The 20204-nt window shown below is 35.1% G+C and overlaps 1 protein-coding gene across 2 annotated transcripts in view; it reads left to right on the top strand.

Moving 5' to 3' along the window:
• LOC138696067 (lipase 1-like) overlaps positions 1–18272 on the top strand; it is an 88046-nt gene extending 69774 nt beyond the window's left edge. The window contains exons 7-8 of one of the 2 annotated variants that reach the window (XM_069820590.1): positions 8957–9099; positions 14064–18272. In XM_069820590.1, coding sequence (XP_069676691.1) covers positions 8957–9099; positions 14064–14213 — 293 coding nt within the window. In that variant the 3' untranslated portion in view covers positions 14214–18272. Of the gene's footprint in view, positions 1–8956; positions 9144–14063 lie in introns of both variants that reach the window. The other variant, XM_069820591.1, reaches the window with a different exon arrangement.
• Positions 18273–20204: the final 1932 nt, after the last annotated feature.

Genomic DNA, 20204 nt, shown 5'->3' with positions numbered 1-20204 from the left:
TATTGAATTGTTGATGGACTTCAATAATACAGACGCATAAACAAGACTGAATAAAACTCTCCGTATAGAATCAGAATAGTGCTGAGTGCCCAATTTATAAAACGATTTTTTGTGTCATACTTTGTGTGTTATTTATTTTATTAAGCTAAGCCATTCGTAAGTGTGCTTTCATTACGAAACTCGTTCATGTTATAATAATATACATATTCCACAATCAGTAAACATACATTAATAGTTTGTACTTTAATGTTTAAATTTTATCGTGATTTATAAAGTTGGTAAGTATACTGCATAAACATTATTTACTATTTCAACACAACATTGTGAAAATACATAAATACAAAGTATTTGTGTAATGCTAAATATTTTATTTATATTAGTTTACATTACACTTTCATATTATAATGACTATTACACTCTTACTACGTCATACTACTTTTGACCAATAAAACGGTACGAAAGGACGTATTTCAACCAATCATGGCTGCTTATCGCACAATTTTATCGCGTCCCTAGCATTTGTTTAATTTTATCGCGTCCCTAGCATTTGTTTCTTTGTTTGCCAACATTTGAAACTGCGCTGGTCTGGACGTCAAAATATATATATAATTACAAACCACTCCAGTCGATACACAGCAGTTTCAAATATGACTCGCATTGGCATTCAAGAACAAGAATTAATAAAAATCACTGATCATACCTATGCATCTTCTGAAATCAGATTTACAAATAAATGAAGAGCACCATTCGGAAATCCTGAATAAGTTGAATAACCATGTAGGCCTAAATCAACGAGTTCCACTTCTATTACGCACACGTCCAATATAACATCAATTGAACCACCAACCATATTCAAATTTGAAAATTGTACATTCAATAATTATTCCTTTTAAAATTATTCATTCGGAAATTCGGAATAATTTCAATACACCATGTAGGCCTAAATCAACGAGTTCCACTTCTATTACGCACACGTCCGATATAACATCACTTGAACCACCAACCACATTCAAATTTGAAAATTGTACATTCAATAATTATTCCTTTTAAAATTATTCATGTTTATTTTTTATGTCATCGTCGTTGATTAAAACTTTTCTAACACTTGTGTATATTAGTTAGATTATGTTATGGCTTCTGCTATATGATATTATGGATAGTCACATATCAGAGATTGTTTAATATTAAGATTTATTGAAAAACATCTGTCAAGTGACGTTGATTACTGGGATTCGGATAATTGAAGTGGAATGTTGCATTTTAATAAAAATGAAACTGAATCAACAAAGCCTTCTTGACTAGTAACATTGCCATCGTGTATAATAGATCAAGAACTTCTCGACGAGAAGGCATTGCTCACTACTGCCATCTAGCATGCATCTAGCGTAGTATTTGTAATGTTGAGATGGTACAATAATACATTTGAAGACAGTTTATTTTCGTAAGTCAATTAATATTTTATTGTATTGGAGTACTTTGTTACTTCTAATCTTTATATACTTTCTTCTAATCGTGTAATAGTCAATTAAATCCCACTCGAGTTTTGATTTTCTCTAGATAAATCAAAACCTCTAGTGAGATTACTGTTGATAATAATGAGTAAAGAACGTAGGCCCTATTTGTAATTACTACAAATCACGTAATTATTTTATTTATTTTCTAAATTTTCCTGCAGTGAAAAGGTATCAATGGAGTTATTTGGGACAGGACCATACACCAAGCAGGTACTGAGGGGTGTAGGAGTCGGGGTAGAAAAGTAGGGGTTCGCCAGACCCGCCGATTTCTTCTGCCCCTACTATAGTTTGAGAAGGAAAAAATTTTTTTTTTTTCCAAGGTAAATCAGTTTCCACAAAGCAGCCTCTCTGCCTCTCAACACGTAAAGGTACGGTCACACGTCGCTACTTTTGCAGCGCTGCAGTACAAAAAACTGCGCAACTCTCGTACTGCGACGTGTGAACAACGGTGCAACCAGCGAATAGGGATTATAAAGAATGGACACTTCGCGTCGGTACCTTTGATGTAGCCGGACTGATTTCAATGACCTTCAAGCCAGCTAAAGCGTGAGATTCTGCTTTCTTCCTAGAGTTGGCTCTGACATCACACAAACTAGCAGTCGACACAGCGGAAATATAACACATACAATTAATACATCTAGGTACATTAGGTACTCAAATAAAATAAATTGGATCCATAAAATAATAAATCCTTCATTAACTGTAATGTCTAGACTCTAGATTTCCTTTATAATGAGAGTTGAGACGTTGACCCCAACAACAATTAAAATATGTAATGATTTGATAGCGCTGAAAACGGAAAAACAAAACTCTTACGAGAAGTATAACCATATACCTATATTATATTATTATACAAATATTAAACGAATTCGATACTTAATTTTATAATGTATTATATTATTTTATAATATAATGTATTATATCTGAAATATAAAATATTATTATTACAACTAGTTTGTCACTGAGAAATAAGAAAAAGCTGTTAACTTGAATTCATTTGAAACAAAGCGTTACTGGATTATGCAATAAGGTAGGTGATGTTTGGATCCTGTGTCTCAACTCTATTCTCAATTATTAGCGTATGCTGGATTACACTAACCTCTAGCGCTTGAAAGTGGAACTATACGCTTGAGCACAGAGAAACAAAACACAGGAAAATTCGCTCAGTGTCCATTCTTTATAATCCCTATTCGCTGGTGCAACCCGAAAAGTAGCGGCTGCCGAACCTGCTGCTCGCTACTTTATCTTGCTGCGCGCAGCTTAGAAGTGGCGACGTGTGAACAGGGTTCTCAGGGTTGCAGCCGCAGCATTTTTGATATCGGTTTTGTTGAAACTTTTGCTGCAGTTGCGACCAGTGTTGCCACCCAAATGTGTCAATGATACTTTTATTGTTTGGATATATTTTAATGTTAGATGTGATGAAAATAAATTATTTGTAACAGTTATTAAATGCACAACACAGTCTGAGCATATTTGCTGACGATATAATTCATTTTTTTTTTTCCGTAGCGTAGTTTCAAACAGGAGGGTTGCCAACATTGATTACGTGAATATGCTGTTGGTTATCATTTAATTATATAGGCATTTTTAAAAGCTTTATAGTAAAAATAATGTAAATTTCTGAATACTAGTTAGGACAGAAAAGCAAATAATAGATAAGTAAGCTTTCGCATGACTTTCTTAATAATGCGAACATAACCACAAAATGTATATTGAGAAGTCAACACGGAGTGACGGAGATGGAAACCTGCAGCATGACTGCGGCTGCAAAAGTAGCGCCTTGCGTGTGAACAGACTCGCAACCTCCAGTTGCAACTTTTGCAGCACTCGGGTTGCGCAGCACGAAAAGTAGCATGCAGAGCGCTACTTTTGGCTTACGTGTGAACACGACACGCAAATTTTGCAGCAAAAGTAGCGACGTGTGACCGTACCTTTAGTTCTCTCTCTTGTCAAACAGGAAGACATCCTTAGCATTAAAAATATGCTAAGACTAAATATTATTTCAGCGATCGATATAGCGATCTTGCAGGACAAGTTATAGGCTGATATTATAATCACCAAAGTGTTACGTAAAATTCTATCGCGTACCATCTCGCATGAATGTAATATTTTCAATGATTTGAATTCCTAAATCTGGTATCGCATACCCTAATCACGAAGCGTATTCAAATAATGTTGTTAATCCATTTTATATTTCTTTAAATGTATCATCCAATTATGAAACGACTTGTGAAGGCACACCAAACGGTAGCTCTAAATCGTGAAGTCCTTATTGGATGACTAAATTTGGATTATTGGAAAACTAAATCCTGAAATTACGTGTGATTAAATCGTTATCGAGTTCGAAATGTGCTGCGTCAGTCAAAAATACAATATCAAACCACTGTGGATCCACATGCATTTAAGCTATCGTTCGTAAAGCAAACTCATTTTGATCAAATTTATCTCTCTCAGTTCGAACAAAATTTTCATGTTATATGGACATAGTTTAAGTTGCCTCCTTAGTAATCACCATATTCGTGCGTTGTTCATTTCCATACGACAAACTTGAACAGTACTTATATTTGTTGCCACTGGATATCTTCCTGAATTCTTTGCATGTGTAACAGAACCGGCTTCGTCAATAATTTTTATAGAAGCTTCTGGAAATAACTCAATCTGTATGGAGCAACTTTTGAAACGCTACGATTACAAAACCGTCGAAAGGCTGCTGAAAAACTACGTTCACATTAGTAAATGACATTTAATAAGTCCAATACGTGTTTTCATAACAATACCATTTTTTTTAAGTAGGACTATTTTATTTATTTACTAAATCATACCGGGTTATTTCTGAATGATTCTCAAAGAACAGATTCATTTGTGTGTGGCGGAGTTGAGACTCCGTGGTGGAGCTATTCTGAATATAATAATGAAATCTGTGTGATCTGTGAATGAAATTCTCTTAAGAAAACGGTTCACCGTAGATATTAGATATTTTGTCAGTTTCTTCTGTGTAATACCAAAAAATCACATAAATTTCGTTTTCTAATAATAACTAATGGGCAATGTATTTTCATTCAAATAATTATCTCTTCATTTCTTACTAAAAATTATATTTCATAAATATCGTTTCCAGGTAAATTGACTCGTAGGTATTTAATACGAACAAAATCCGTCCAACAGTTCATGAGAAATAGTTCATAGGGAGATAGATGAATGGCATGTTCAAAATCCTTTTTTCTTAATAATAATAATAATAATAATAATAATAATAATAATAATAATAATGTTTTATTTTCGCTGGAAGAGTTAAGGCCATAAGGCCTTCTCTTCCACTCAGCCAGCCTTAATCAATAAATACATATTTAAATTACGAATATTTACACTACACTTAAAAGGTTCTCCAGCAATATTCTTCAGTTAATTTTTAACGACTAGTAGAGTACATATTTATTTAAATTTAGATAAATCTATAAAGTAAAGTAGTAACTTAATGTATGAGCTAATTTAATTCAATTTAATTAACTTGAGATTTGAGATAGCTAGTAAAATGATGAAAATTAATTTAATATAAGTTTACTATAACTGTGTTACAGGGAGAAAAAAATACATATATATATATATATATATATAATATATTCCTATAATGATAATATTAATGTAATTGCCATTAAAGGTTTTGTAAATCTATTTAGAGAAATTAATGATAATAATACGAATGGACAGATGTTAGTTTCATTATAAGCAGGGAACGGATTTATATGGACTAAAAATATATGAAATATGTAAATATATATGTAGTTATTTTTACCAAAATATGGAATTAAATATGGATTTTTACCAAAATATGGAATTAAATATGGACTTAAAATTATAAAAAAATGACTATGTACGTTAAATATTGGTACATTTTAATCAAACTAAACAAAAAATATAATGGACGTACCTTATCTTCCAATGTAGTTTCAACAAAACACAATTTTTATTGTCTGTTACCATAACAATAGGTTACAAACATTTCTTTCAAGTGCTGAAAAGTGAATCTTCTTCTATTGTCTCTGAGGATAGATTTATACTGACTAAAAGAGCGTTCGACGTCACGAGAAGTAACTGGTACATAATTCAATTCCACAATGTCTGCTGGGGATAAGTCCAAGTTAATCTTCACTGTTGATTCACCACTCATCACAGCAACAACCTTTTGTAGTTCTTCATATCCAGGGTTTTTTGAAAGTACAGTGTCCACCTTAGCTCTTACTGCATCTGCAACTTTACCTCTACCACGATTCAGTTGTTCCACAGTACTATTTATAATTTCAAAACTTTCAGATAGTGAAAGGTGCCTATTTTGGAGACTTTTGAGCGTTTTTATGATGCATGAAAATGTATGCTGAATGTGAGCTAAGTCATTCTTCACACTTATGTCACAGGTAACTGTTTTCGCAGTATCAATTGAGACTGCATCTTCAGAGTCCAATGCAAGGAGAACATTGTTAATAGAGTCTATATGTTCGGCATAATATTCAACTGCTTCTAGCCATGTACCCCATCTAGTTAAAATTGGCTTTGGTGGCAATGGAATTTCAGGGTACATTTCTTTCAACACGTTAACTCTACTGGGAGCTTTGAGAAATACTTTTTTCACTGATGAAATCAACAAATCTACTTTAGGGAAATTGTCTCTGACCACTTCTGCCACACGATGAAATGCATGCGCCACACAAGTAAAATGAGTCAATTTAGGATATACAACAGATAATGCTTGTCCAGCTTTGACCTTATAAGGGGCAGCATCGCTAATAAAGAATAACACATTATCGTACATAATACCCTTTGGCCACAGGATACCCATAGCTTCGTTGAACAGTTTAACTATAGTTTTGTTATTGCACTTTTCTAGAACATCACAATGTAAAAGAATTCGTTCAGAATATTGTTCACTTAACAAACCGATAACTACATTACCAACAAGTCTACCTTCTTTGTCGGGAGTCTCATCAATGGAAACCCAAATTGAACTATCTTTAATTTCATCTCTTATCTTCTGTATTGTCTCATCGTAGATGGATGGAGCATACGTCTTCCTAAGTGTTGACTCATCCGGGATTGTATGTTGAGTATATTTTTCAAGGAATTCCCTGAAGACCTTATTCTTTAGTTTGTAGAGAGGAATATCAGCAGAGATGAGAGAACGGCACAGGTCGATGTTAAACTCAGATCTTACATTCGATGTTGTTGGTTGTGTTAAAAACAATTGTCTCTGCTTGGAATTTAGTTGTTTGTTGGCCTGATGTTTACTAGTTGTAATGTGTTGTTGCACCAGGAACTTTTGTGTAGATGATACTGCACACTGACACAAATTACAAAATAATATTTTATTGTCAGTTGATAAACCATCTTCTTTAAATTCTGAAATGTAACTTGTTAGTTTTGATTTTAAATTGACTGAATGACGTACTTTTGGCATATTTACCGTCTTTATAGTATGATTTACAAAACTGAACCTATGTGTACTCTGACTGGCATTTAACTGTTGAGCTGCACAACTGAAGTCTGTTAAAAATTTTAAATTAAATTAATACAGTTTTGTAACTTACTTTCCCATTGTTGATAGGACTGCTAATTTTCAAATAACTCTGATGTTAAAGGGATTACTGAACATGTGTTTAAATCTCTATTGTTGAAATGTATTTTTAAAAGTTAATGGAATTTTGTTTTGTTTTATTGTTAAACCTAATATAATATGGACTGTTTTATATGAAATATGGAAAATATATGGAAATTAACGAAAATATGTACTAAACTCTAAAATATGGAAAAATATGGAAAATAAAAGTAGGATTTTTCAACCCTACACATTGTGAAACATAAAGATAATGCAAAATATAAATTATATTAGCTTTATAAGTAAATATGTATTTACATATAAATCCTTTCCCTGATTATAAGTAATAAATATTAATCAGCAATTAATTTGTTAAGTAAGAATTTATGTAATTTTGACCTAAATGAAGTTATTGTCCAATAACCCCTTACATCACTCGGTAGCGAGTTCCAATTTCTAGCAGCTGAAACTGTATAAGATGAAGAATATAAAGATGTCTTGTGGTAGGGTATAATGAGTAAATTGTTATGATGAGATCTTGTACTTAGCTGATGATATGCGGATACATTTTGAAAACGAGAAGCCAAATAGATTGGGGTAGCGGTGGGCAGAATTTTAAATAAGAGAACAAGAGAATGCAGGGCTCGTCGATCGCTTAGCCTTAGCCAAGACAGAGTTTGGAAAGACGGGGAAACATGATCATACTTACGAATATTACAAATATAACGGACGCACGCATTATGCACATGTTGTAGCCTGCTGCTCAAATTTGCATTTAGGTTACTTAATATAATATCGCAGTAGTCGAAATGCGGCATCACGAGTGTTTGTACAAGGATTAATTTTAATTTATCAGGAAGAAAATGCTTCAGTCGCTTTAATGAGTGAATAATGGAAAATATTTTTTGGAAGCGTGATTCACTTGTTCATTCCATTCCAGGTGACAATCCATATAAATGCCAAGGTTCTTCACAGTCGAGCTGTATGGAATAGTAGTATTATTTACAATTATCGGTGGCAAATTTTGTTTGTCACACTTCGATCTTTGATGTTCTATTAAGAATAGCCTGAGATTTACTAGCATTTAGATTAAGTCCGTGCGTTTTCGACCATATGGATATTGAATTCAAGTCATCATTAACTTTAGTTATAGCGTCATTTATGTAGTTCGGTCGAGTATGCAGATAGATTTGTATGTCGTCAGCATAAATATGGTGTCGGCAGTATGTTAGATTAGAAGAAATATCATTAATATAAATAGAAAATAGTAGAGGTTCTAGGACAGAGCCTTGTGGTACGCCAGTCTTCATGTTACGCCAAGTGGAATAACGATTATTAATAGACACGCGCTGTTGGCATCCACGCTAAGGCATTATCAGAAAAATGCAGTGCTCTTAATTTTGCAATTAGCAAGTCAACGTCTATAGTGTCGAAGGCTTTTTCGTTATGAGGTACACCGAAAGCCTATTTCCTGGAATACCTCGAACTCGATTTGTTTAATATTACAATACTTCGTCTTAAAACTTAGCATAAGTCCACACTTGTGGAGTAATGGTTAGCGCGTCTGGCCGCGAAACTAGGTGGCCCGGGTTCGATTCCCGATCGGGGCAAGTTACCTGGTTGAGGTTTTTTCCGGGGTTTTCCCTCAACCCAATATGAGCCAAATGCTGGGTAACTTTCGGTGTTGGACCCCGGACTCATTTCACCGGCATTATCGCCTTCATCTCATTCAGACGCTAAATAATCTAAGATGTTGATAAAGCGTCGTAAAATAACCTACTAAAATAAAATAAAAAACTTAGCATAATGAAAAATAACTTCCTGAAAAGTAAGACTGTAACTTTTGCTTCTACAGGTAAATTCCGTGCATATGACTATGGGTCTACGGAGAACATGAAGTTGTACGGACAGGCGACACCACCAGATTACGATCTGAAGAACGTAACAATGCCAATGAGTCTTTATTATGGTGACGGAGACTTGATTGTCAGTCCAAAAGTAAGTCACGGTCTAGTCCATTACGCAAGGAAAGTTCGCTACAAGTTAGTATATTGTTTTAAATTTTATCACGAAATTTTAATATGTCATATAGGTAGTTTCTTTGTATGCAATTAATTGATTCTGAGAAAATTTCATCTATCAAATTGTGTATATCGCATTGAATGAGTTCCAGTAATCCTCTATGATCTGACGGTTAGGCCTACTATGCTATACGAACCGAGGTTCCCAGGTTCGAACTCGTTCGAGGACAATAATACGAATTTAATGTTAAACCAGTGTTTTGCAAGATTTTATAAATTTAATTGTATATGAAGCAAATATTAATAAGTAGGTCATTCGACAAATAAAGATACATAGCCTATTCATATGGTACCGGTGTCTCTATTATTACGTGGATAGTCATAGTCTTACATCTCTCCAGTTATTGCGTGGTTCATGATTAGGATTTCCAACTCTGGTAAATAGAATTACCGGCCATTTTACATATGCAATATGGATAAATATATAGGCATAATATACTAAATACAGAATTTATATGATATGAGCAAAAAAGATAATAATAATAATAATAATAATAATAATAATACTTACTTACTTACTTACTTACTTACTTACTTACTTACTTACTTACTTACTTACTTACTTACTTACTTACTTACTGGCTTCTAAGGAACCCGGAGGTTCATTGCCGCCCTCACATAAGCCCGCCATCGGTCCCTATCCTGTGCAAGATTAATCCAGTCTCTATCATCATATCCCACCGCCCTCAAATCCATTTTAATATTATCTTCCCATCTACGTCTCGACCTTCCCAAAGGTCTTTTTCCCTCCGGCGTCTCAACTAACACTCTATATGCATTTCCATATACTTTGTCTTTTCGGGATTTACTTCCAAACCTATCTCTTTACTTGCTTCAAGTAAAATTCCCGTTGTATTTAAAATTTCTTCCACGTTTGGTGTACAATCATCAAGTATTTAGACTGAAGAATACTTAAAAATTCTCGTATTATCTTCCACTGCTCAGGGTTAAAGTTTAAAATGTCCCACGAAATAGAGAAAAATCCCTTCATATGATAAAAGCTGTTACCACAAGTTTTCAAACTCATTTAATAAAATTACCGGACACAAGTAGGGCCGGTAAGGGGTTGATACCAGTCTTATGTTGAGATCCGCCAAAATTTCCGGCCGTGCCGGTGAAATACCGGCTATTTGGCAACCCTATCCATGATACTATACTTGAACATATTATCACAGTCTATATAGTACACAGTCACGAAGCTTGAGGTGATGTTTTGCATTTCTCGCGATGCAATGCTCCAAGCAGTTAGCAACTGAGAGTACTAGGAATAATAGACTGTGCGACAGTAGCGATTCTAGTGGCTAGCAACTAAAGTTCAACTGTCGTTGGATGCATATTCCCTATGTATTGAGCTTCGTGACTGTATGTACTAGACCAGCTGTCACCAGAACACTGCACCCTCGGGTTGGCGTCTTTTACCCGCAGACAAGACACTGCCCTAGCATGCATTCGTGGCTGCTGGCGGGTATGCTATCTCCCTATCCCTTGTGCACAACGAAGCATATTTCCTTACCCTCCATGCACTCTATCTATTTCAGAGAGTGCTAACGACCACTGTACTAGACTGTGATATTACAAAACATCGGAAAAGATGAAGATATATTTACATACGATTTACATACGTAGGCCTAATATCAAAATATTATATGTATGTAGAGATCTATATATTTTCGGACTAATATTTAAAATTTAAAAGCATTAAATACATGAAGTGGGTACAAATACTTATAAAAATACTGAAGTAGTAAACCAAACCTTAAACGAGGTAAATATAATAGGCCTACATGTCTACGAAACCATGAAATAATGAGACTCTTTACTTCGTTCCACAATGTCTGACTGGAGATGTAAACATTACCGGCAGAGGAGGAGAGAAATATAAATTGCTATTCAACCAATGGCAGAGGTCTCATTCCACGCTTGACTTGAAGTTGGCGGTCTAAAGAGTTCTACTCCCAAGCTGTATTTTAACAAAATTTCTAAAATTTCAGAAAGAATCCTGAATTCTGAACAACCTCATATTTCCCTTAATGTTATTAATAGATACTAGTCGTCATCCTGTTTACTATTTACACCGTTTCCCTTGTTTGTAAGTCATCATTATCACCAGCATCATCAATACAAGGGTATTTACGATTATTTAGTCCTGTCCTATATCGTTGCGAGTCTTTCGCAATCCCGTCATCCGCTATATCCACATAGTTTTGTGTAGTCCATCAACTACGTGTTACGGTAACTTATAGTTAGGGGCCAGATTTTTTATGTAATTACGTATTATATTCCTTTCAACCTAACCGTATATAAATAACAAATCTTTGCAAATATTGTAATTCCCATTAATATATTGAAATTTGATACTACATAGTTTTACATACTTACCCCACATTACATATTATGACTTGGTATTACATAAATCTATATCTTTTGGGGTTTTATTCATTTTTACTTCTCTAAAAAGGAAAAAAAAAAAAACTTCTGCTGGGGAAGTTACAATAGAAATACACAGATTTAAAAAGCCTTTTTACCTACCCAAGAAAGGATATATTTCGGGACGAAACATAACATTCCCAGTTCCAGGAAGTAATAGAGGCACTCACCCCACCACCCACTGTAAATATGAGTGAATAAAAGGCAACCTTTCTCATACAATATCTTGTATTGTAAAAATCACTCAAAAAATAGCGTTGCCTTCATGCGGTGGGGTGGGACGAGGACATGATTTGTCTCGAATTATAATTGTTCTGCTTGGGAACAAGCCGTTCTTACCAACCCTTACCAACCCTCTTCCTAATCCTTTCAGGGAAAACCCGTGTCAAGTCTGGCATGAGCCGCAATAAAGTAGCCGACTTTTGAAAAGAAGCTGAAGTAAAGGAAACGACCTAATTTAAAGACTATCAATCCATGGCTACCACCACAAACTGTGCATTAGATCAGGCTTCCATACTGTTGACGGAGATTGCGTGTGCAAATTATGTGGTGAACTGTGTCGGCAATATCACATATTAACGTGTAAGAAGGCAGAGAAATAAATAACTGACATAGGAAAAAGTGATATTTATTAGTAACTCTAACAATGCACACTCGTGCGTATTTCTCTCTTATTATAATGAAGTAAAGAAACAAACTGGAAAGATGTTGAAAGATTAAAATAAATAGCTTTTCAGGTTATTGCTTGACCTCTTTACTTTAAATTTAGTAGACCTATACGGAAATGGGATTTTCCGAGCAATTAGAAAGTATGATTCTCGGCTGGAATAATCCTACCCTTCTGAATGAGACAGGAATGTCACTTTTCAAACAACAGTTTGTAAATGCCTATAGCTTGAGATTTTAGTAGGTACTTTGTTTCTTACAGGGAGCAACTAAAATCCATGTGTCCCACATCTCTTATTTTCTCCTAATCCAGTAAAGTGAAACAGTGCTTGCAGTACTGTTGTGTCATTCATTTCACTCAGTTCTCTAGTTTTAGTACTTACAGTATAAAGTGCAAGTGAGTTTATCTACTGCTTTTAACTAACTAAAATGGCCTCTGTATCTTCAATCCTAACGACAAATATAAAATCATGAATTGCGATGGACGAAGCTTTCAATGTGTCAAGTGTGCGGTAAAAAAGTCGGGTGTTCTATGAAATCACAACTGGAAGTCTTACCTATCCTATACCTGCCAGATATTGATATTAAATATTTTCATGATTTTACATATTTTGGTACATATTCAGCTTATTTTTCTTACATAAATATGTACATATTTCACACCTTGATATTACATAAAAATCCGGTCCCTACTTATAGTACATCATCATCATCATCATCATTGGCGCTACAGCCCTTGGTGGGCCTGGGCCTCCCTTAGTAATTGTCGCCATCCGTCTCTATCTTGTGTAGCAGCCTTCCAATTCTTGCACCCCAACTTTCTGGCATCCTCATCCACTCCATCAATCCATCGCAAGTGCGGTCGACCTCGTCTTCTCTGACCTCCCGGATTTGTTATTACAATTATTTTGCAAGGTTCACTTGGGTCCATGCGTATTACATGTCCTGCCCACCTCAATCTGCTAGTTTTAACTGTACTGATTATATTTGGCTCTCCTAGAAGTCTATATAATTCATAGTTGCATCTCCTCCTCCAGAGACCTTCCTCAAATGTTGGGCCATAGATCCTTCGCAGAATCTTTCTTTCGAAAATCTCCAGTCTTTTTTCATTGTTTTTGGAGATTGACCACGTTTCTGCCGCATATGTCAAAACTGGTCTCACTAATGTTTTGTAAAGAATAACTTTTACTTTCCTGGATAGAGCATTCGAACTAAAGTGATATTTCAAGCCGAAATATGCTCTGTTTGCTTTCATTAATCGATTAGAGATTTCTTTGGACATGTTATTATCGCTAGTGACCACTGATCCTAAATATGTAAAGTTGTCAACTTTCTCAAAATTATAATCTGATATCTGCAGGCTGATACTTATAGTACAAGAGAGTAAAATTAGAGTTCATGCGCGAGTGGAATGTTTAGTGCCCGAGACGAAGCCGAGGGTGATAATATTTTCCATGAGCGCATAAGATCTGTTTACTCTTGTGTGTTATATATTAGTTTACTCATTACTGGTATCTAAATTTAATTTTAAATTGTAGGCCTACGTTTTTTCTTTGTAATTTGTTGTTTGTCATAGAGCGAGTTTTTTTATTATTATTTAATTCACTGATGTGAATAAAGCCATTGTTTAGATTCCTAAGGATGGTAAAAGAAAGACCAGTTTAGATATCAGTCATGGATAAAAGACATTTTACACTAATGTTCCTGTGTATTTTCTGCTCTGTGTTTCAGTTTTATTGTTACTGTTTGTAAGAAATATGTCCTGTACATTTTATAATATTATTACAGGACGCGAAGAAGCTCGCTGATGAATTACAACACGTTGTAGCTACGATACGAGTTCCACACCGAGATTTTAACCACATGGATTTCATTGTCGCCAAAGACGTGAAGCAACTAGTTTATGATTCTCTCCTGAGCTTCATGAACGTATACTGAGAAACAATGTTTCGGAGACAAGGCGAGGGTGATCCCAGATGTAATGTACACTGCGCATACACTCCCATATCCAGGGTGCGAATTAAGATTTCTGATGGGGGGGGGGGGATAGAACCCTAGATAGAGAATGCCATACATAAAATTATTATTATCCTCATTCGATACGGCTCAGTGCTTGGTCGCACTGAGTTGTCTGTCTTATTATTATTATTATTATTATTATTATTATTATTATTATTATTATTATATCATAGGCGGAGAGAGAATTGTTTCCTTGGGGGGGTGGGGAGCAAAACCATAGAATTCTCATATAATGAGGTTATGAGGGACATCATTTACCTCCTCCCCCCATTATAACTTGACCTTCGTACAGTATATCGGATTATGATTACTTAAAGGTATTTTCGAGGGCATGTTTCTTGCTGTGTTACATCTACATCCGCGTTGTTTCGGGCCGAGTTGTATAGGGCTTGAACTGTAGGTTCAATAGGGCGTAACTTAAAACAATGTCCCTCTTTTTCTCTCTCGTACAGAAACACATGCATACATCAATAAAATTACGTAACAGTGCTAACAGAAACTTTTTTATATGAAGTTTACCTTCCTGACGATATCATATGAAATGTAAACTCTAATGATTTTAATTAATTTCGTCTTTAAGTTTACACATTATACCGGGATCATTTCTTTTTTTTTCTGCATTGTTCTGCAGTATGTTATTCATATTTCTCCAAGTGGCGGCCTGAACATCTGCAGACTTCTAACACATGAGTACAGGCTGTTACAAAAGAAACATTACACTGCTTTCATTCCTCAAACAAGGTATAGAAATTCTTATACATTCAGAAATTAAAAATAAATATTACAGTCCAGACACATGACCTGAAGATATTAATTCATCAATTTAAGCACAGAAACTTAATCGGGTATTCTTTAGACCAGTGGACGTCAGCACTCACTGAAATGTGCAACGGGAAAGCGGTGCTGTCCCACATGCACCGTCGTGCAGCAGCAAGAGATAGTATACCCGCTAGCAGCTACGAGCGCACCATGGTGCACTGCGTTTTCCGCGGTAAGAGAGGCTAGCTCCAGGGTGCTCTGCGCTGACGACCCCTGCTTTAGACCATTTCCCACTACTGTACGTAAACCGTTTTTGCACAAAAGTTGGGTGCACTCAATGTCGCCAACATAGAAACACAAAATTAACTAGAATATCCAAGCATTTATGACATTTTTGCACAAAACTTTGTATATGCAGTGCACTTTCATAAATAAAAGCAAAAAGATCTTTTGAATTCAATACTTTCTAACATTAATAGAAAAAAAGAGTCCAGACAAGTTTGGAAGGGCAGTGCCCCCCCATTCCCCCCCCATAACTCTGCCTATTATTATTATTATTATTATTATTATTATTATTATTATTATTACATCCATAAGCAAGCTTAAGATAAGATGTGTAATTCCTAAGTTACTGATTGTTGTCAGCTTGCCAGTGATGATAATACATCAATATTATTTTCTTTGCTTAGTTTATACTGTACTTTATAAAGTATACTCGTAGTAAAACAATTATATTTTGTGAGGGGGGGGAGGGGTTAGAAGTTATCCCTGGCAGGGGTGTTAATAAGAATTTATGAGAAGGGGATAACTTTCCAACAGGGGGAAATCCACCCATCCCTCCCCGTTAATTCGCACCCGGCTCATATCCAGGGATATGCGTGGTTGATATTTATTGCGCTGATAGTGAGTTATTCCGAACAATTCTTTGCAAGTTTTAATGAAATTGCTTAAACACTTTTCTGTATATCAGCGATTGAAATGGACGATGGAAATAAGTCAGGTCATGTCACTGTCTCAGATCAAAGATCATTAATTGAAATAGAAATTTTACGTGGATGTACGCCAGCCGAAATTTACGAATTGCTTCGAGAGAAATGTGTGGTGAGTCTACAATAGACCATAATATCGTCGTGTGAATGCAAGAACTAGGTAACTTGTTTTTTCATATTTTGTGACATTGCCTATTTATTTATTTATTGCACTGAGGAATATGTCTCGTTTTCATTCACCTATTTGTTATATTGGAAAATAGATGTCGCTGGTATCTTTCGATCAGTTACCAAGTTCTTGCATTACATTTTGTGCGATTTTTGCTATGCTATAAAAGAGGTAACTAAAAAACGCAAATGTCGAGTTACCCTAGTTCTTGCATTCACACAACGATATCATTTCCTGATGGTCTCGACATGTCTGTGAATGTCATATTGCTACAGAATACAATCAACGCACTGGAAGACTGAAATTATCACTGGAGTTCACTACAGAGGTAATTGAAGGGTACAGAACCATAGTGGGCCAAGCGCCATATATTAAAAACGGAGAAAACAAGAGTTAAAATTAAGGGAATACCATAATTCAATGAAGCATATAGCAAGTACTATAAAGTATGCACATTAAAACTAAATGATATGTCAATCTTTATTAAATTATGGTATTCACTTAACTTTAACCCTTGCTTTCTCCGTTTTTAATAAATGGCGCTTGGCCCACTATGGTTCTGAACCCTTCAATTGTTGCCATGTTTTGGAAGAAGACAGAGGGATGACATATGCAGACATAAGGTACTAACTGTATCAGTAGTTGACACTGAACTAGTGTTTAGCACTTTCTGTTTAGAAAGTAATTATTAAGGTTTTGAATGTGTTCAGAAATGTTCTTTTGAGCTCAAAAATGTTGGCTAACTTGGCTTCTGTAAGACCCATTGTTGACTTTCTGAACATAATAAATCTGCACCATTTTCTTCTCAAAATAATTAAGGAAAAAAGTTTTTATTACATTATTATTTTGTTAATTTCTCTTTTATTTTAGTTACATGCATATTTACAGCAGCATTAAAACTTGTTGCTCTAGGCATTGAAGCACAGATAGGGGAATATATTATGTGGGAAAGGGGGGGTGTCTATTACTGGTACAAATATAAAGTGCTTGTCCCAATACTTGACAGCCCATGTCAAACACTGGTACATGTTTCTAGCACAAAATTTATATATTTATCTTACCATACTACCTATTTCTGCATTGAGTTTAAGAAATTCATTCATAGTAGAAAAATGCTTTCTGAAGATCTGGTCCAGTAATTTACACTGTCAAACACCAGTGCACTGTGTGCATCAACTACTGATATCTAAACCAATCTGCTACTTTTCACTGTGAATCATGCCACCTACAACGGGCAAAATGCTGAATTCCTCCACTGAACAAAGCATTGAATGAAGCTGGGAGGGGGATGCCACACAGCTACCAAAATACACCAAGTACCAAGAATCACTTTACTTTATAAATATAAAAGAAAATCTCCAAAGAGTCGTCGCATGGGGCCAGAGTCGATTCTGAATGAAGAAGGTTTTCTGATTAAATGGATTTTGTCTATTGCTAAAGCTGGCTTTTCTTTAACCAAAGTTGAATTGTTAGACAGTGTTCAGCACTATTTAATGAAAGAATTGAATCGATCAAATCCTTTCCTAGATGGTCATCGTGGAAAAAAATGGTATGAATCATTTCTAAAACGTAATCCTGAAGTGAAAGAAAGGGTTGCACAGAATCTTTCCTCCAGCAGGACCAGCGTGACAAAGGAAGCTATGAATAAATGGTTTGAAGAAGTCCAGAATTATCTTGCTGAACACAACTTTCAAAATATTCTTGATCATCCGACACGTGTGTCCAACACAGACGCAAGCACCTTCTTTTCAAATCCTAAAACCGAAAAAGTGTTGGTGGCAAAAGGAAGCAAGAATGTGTATCAGCAAGTAAACAGCAAGTGTGTAACAGTTTTTGTCACAGAAAATACAGATGGTAATCTAGCCCCAACCTTGATAATTTAGATATGAAAGAAACATCTCACTTGGAAGAAAATGAAACCGCAAAAGGGCAAGAAGATAATTTGGTAGGCGAAAACCTAACAAAGAAGTAGGTACAGTATCATCGACCATCATAGGAGGAGGTGAATATCAGTGAACCTAGATGTTGATACAGCGTCGTAAAATAACCCAATAAAATAAAATAAAATAAAATAAAATCAGTGAACCATCAGCATCAGATGAAAAGATTATTCCTTCCCCATTTTGATACATAAGTTATAGTCCTTGATTATTCAATGAAGATGACGAGGTCCTCATAATATGAATATAAATCATATATATATATATTGTATATATATTTATTTTTATTTTCTAGAAAAGTGTACATTTTTTTCTTACCAAGCAGAAACTGGAACTGAAAACACTGTATTGTTTATCCAGTCCTTTTACCAAACAATCTCAAAGGCCAATAACACCGGGTATAGATAAGATATATTGAGATTCCCTAGTTTTGGAACAAATCTTTTTCAAGTCAGTTGTGAAAATGGGTTGCATCACTACAGTTACAATACAGTGCATATCAGAATGAAAAGTGTGTGAGTAAAGACTATGATTTGTGTGTCTAAGACGCAGTGGCGTATACTGGTTTAAGGGTCTGGGTTACCACTGACCCTATTATTACGCAAAATATATTTTAAAATCCCTATAATAAAATTCCTTACCTATTTATATGTGAATTCCAGACGTCTTGATTGGGACGGAAATACTTTGATGACTTCGTCATGGAAATTACAGTTGGGCCGCTTGCGAAGTTTCTGTAGAAATGACTTTTCAATGGACATCAGTGCCAAGCCGGATAAACATTCTTGTGTATGAGTTGATCTACAGTAAGATTTTATTCTCTTAAACGCAGAAAATGTTCTTTCTACCGTTGCTGACGTAGCTGGTATTGTCACAATTAATGTTGCCAATTTAAGGACTTCAGGAATAACTTGGTTCAGCTGGTTTTCATATATGGCAGATAATATTTCATGGATAGGTTTGTTCGAAAAATCAAAGATTTCTGCTGAATATATTACACTTAATTCATTTTTCAAACGCACTTGATCAAAGTGACTGTTATAGGACTGAAATAATTTGTTTAGTGCCTCATTCGGGAAGTTTTCTCTATAAGCGGAAAATTTTTGAGAATTTAGAAGATGTGTGAACTGAAGCTTTCCATAATCAGAAAATCTGTCAGTAATTTCCATGTGCATACGATCTAGTATGCTGTAGTACAGCTGCCTGTATTTCAATTCATCATCTCCTTTTCTTCACTTTAATGATGGTTCCATTGTATTGTCTGAAGAATTTTCATTTTCCATATTACTCCATATGGACGGAAACCCACTACATCTGAACTCGGATATAGTATTTTTTAACTTCGATACCTCTTGCAAGCAGTATGCTATGTCTAGACTTTTTGTCTGAAGAATATTGTAGAGCACATCTGTATGTGCGAACACTCTAGCATAGACTTCAAGAATAAATATATTCTGAAACTGTGTGAAAAAATACAAATATCCTTGAGCCTGCACAATTACATCATCATCCCAGTTTTCTTCAGAGTCATTACAAATGATATTTTCAAAAAAGCAGTCAGTTGTTCTCTGTATTCCTTCACTGTATTTACAAGCCGAGATGTAAAATCCCATCTAGTTGGTGCTACTTTTGGGAGTTTCTGTTTCATAAATTCCTTGAGTTTTTCTGATCTTTTAGGAGATGATGAGAAAAATGCAGCTAAACCCGACAGTGTTTTGAAAAAAATGCGGCATTCTGGAATGGATGAAGTAGTTTGTTGCAAAACTAAATTGAGAACATGGCTGTAACAATGGACAAATAGTGCTTGAGGATACTTTTCTTGAACTTTTGTTTTTAAGCCATTAATATTTCCCGCCATAACTGAAGCACCATCGTATGTCTGTGCAATTAAGTTATTGCCGACATTGTATTCTGCTATAACACCTTCCACATGCTGAAACAAAGCAGCACCAATTTTGTCCGAACTGACATTTGTGAATCCTATAAACCGTTCTTGAACATTTGCAGTACTATCGACGTATCTTAAAACAGTGGACAATTGACTCTGATTAGA

Source organism: Periplaneta americana, chromosome 3 (assembly GCF_040183065.1).
Source record: "Periplaneta americana isolate PAMFEO1 chromosome 3, P.americana_PAMFEO1_priV1, whole genome shotgun sequence".
Classification (NCBI taxonomy): domain Eukaryota; kingdom Metazoa; phylum Arthropoda; class Insecta; order Blattodea; family Blattidae; genus Periplaneta; species Periplaneta americana.
Note: the sequence above shows the minus strand (reverse complement) of the source record. Positions and strands in the feature narration are given on the sequence as shown.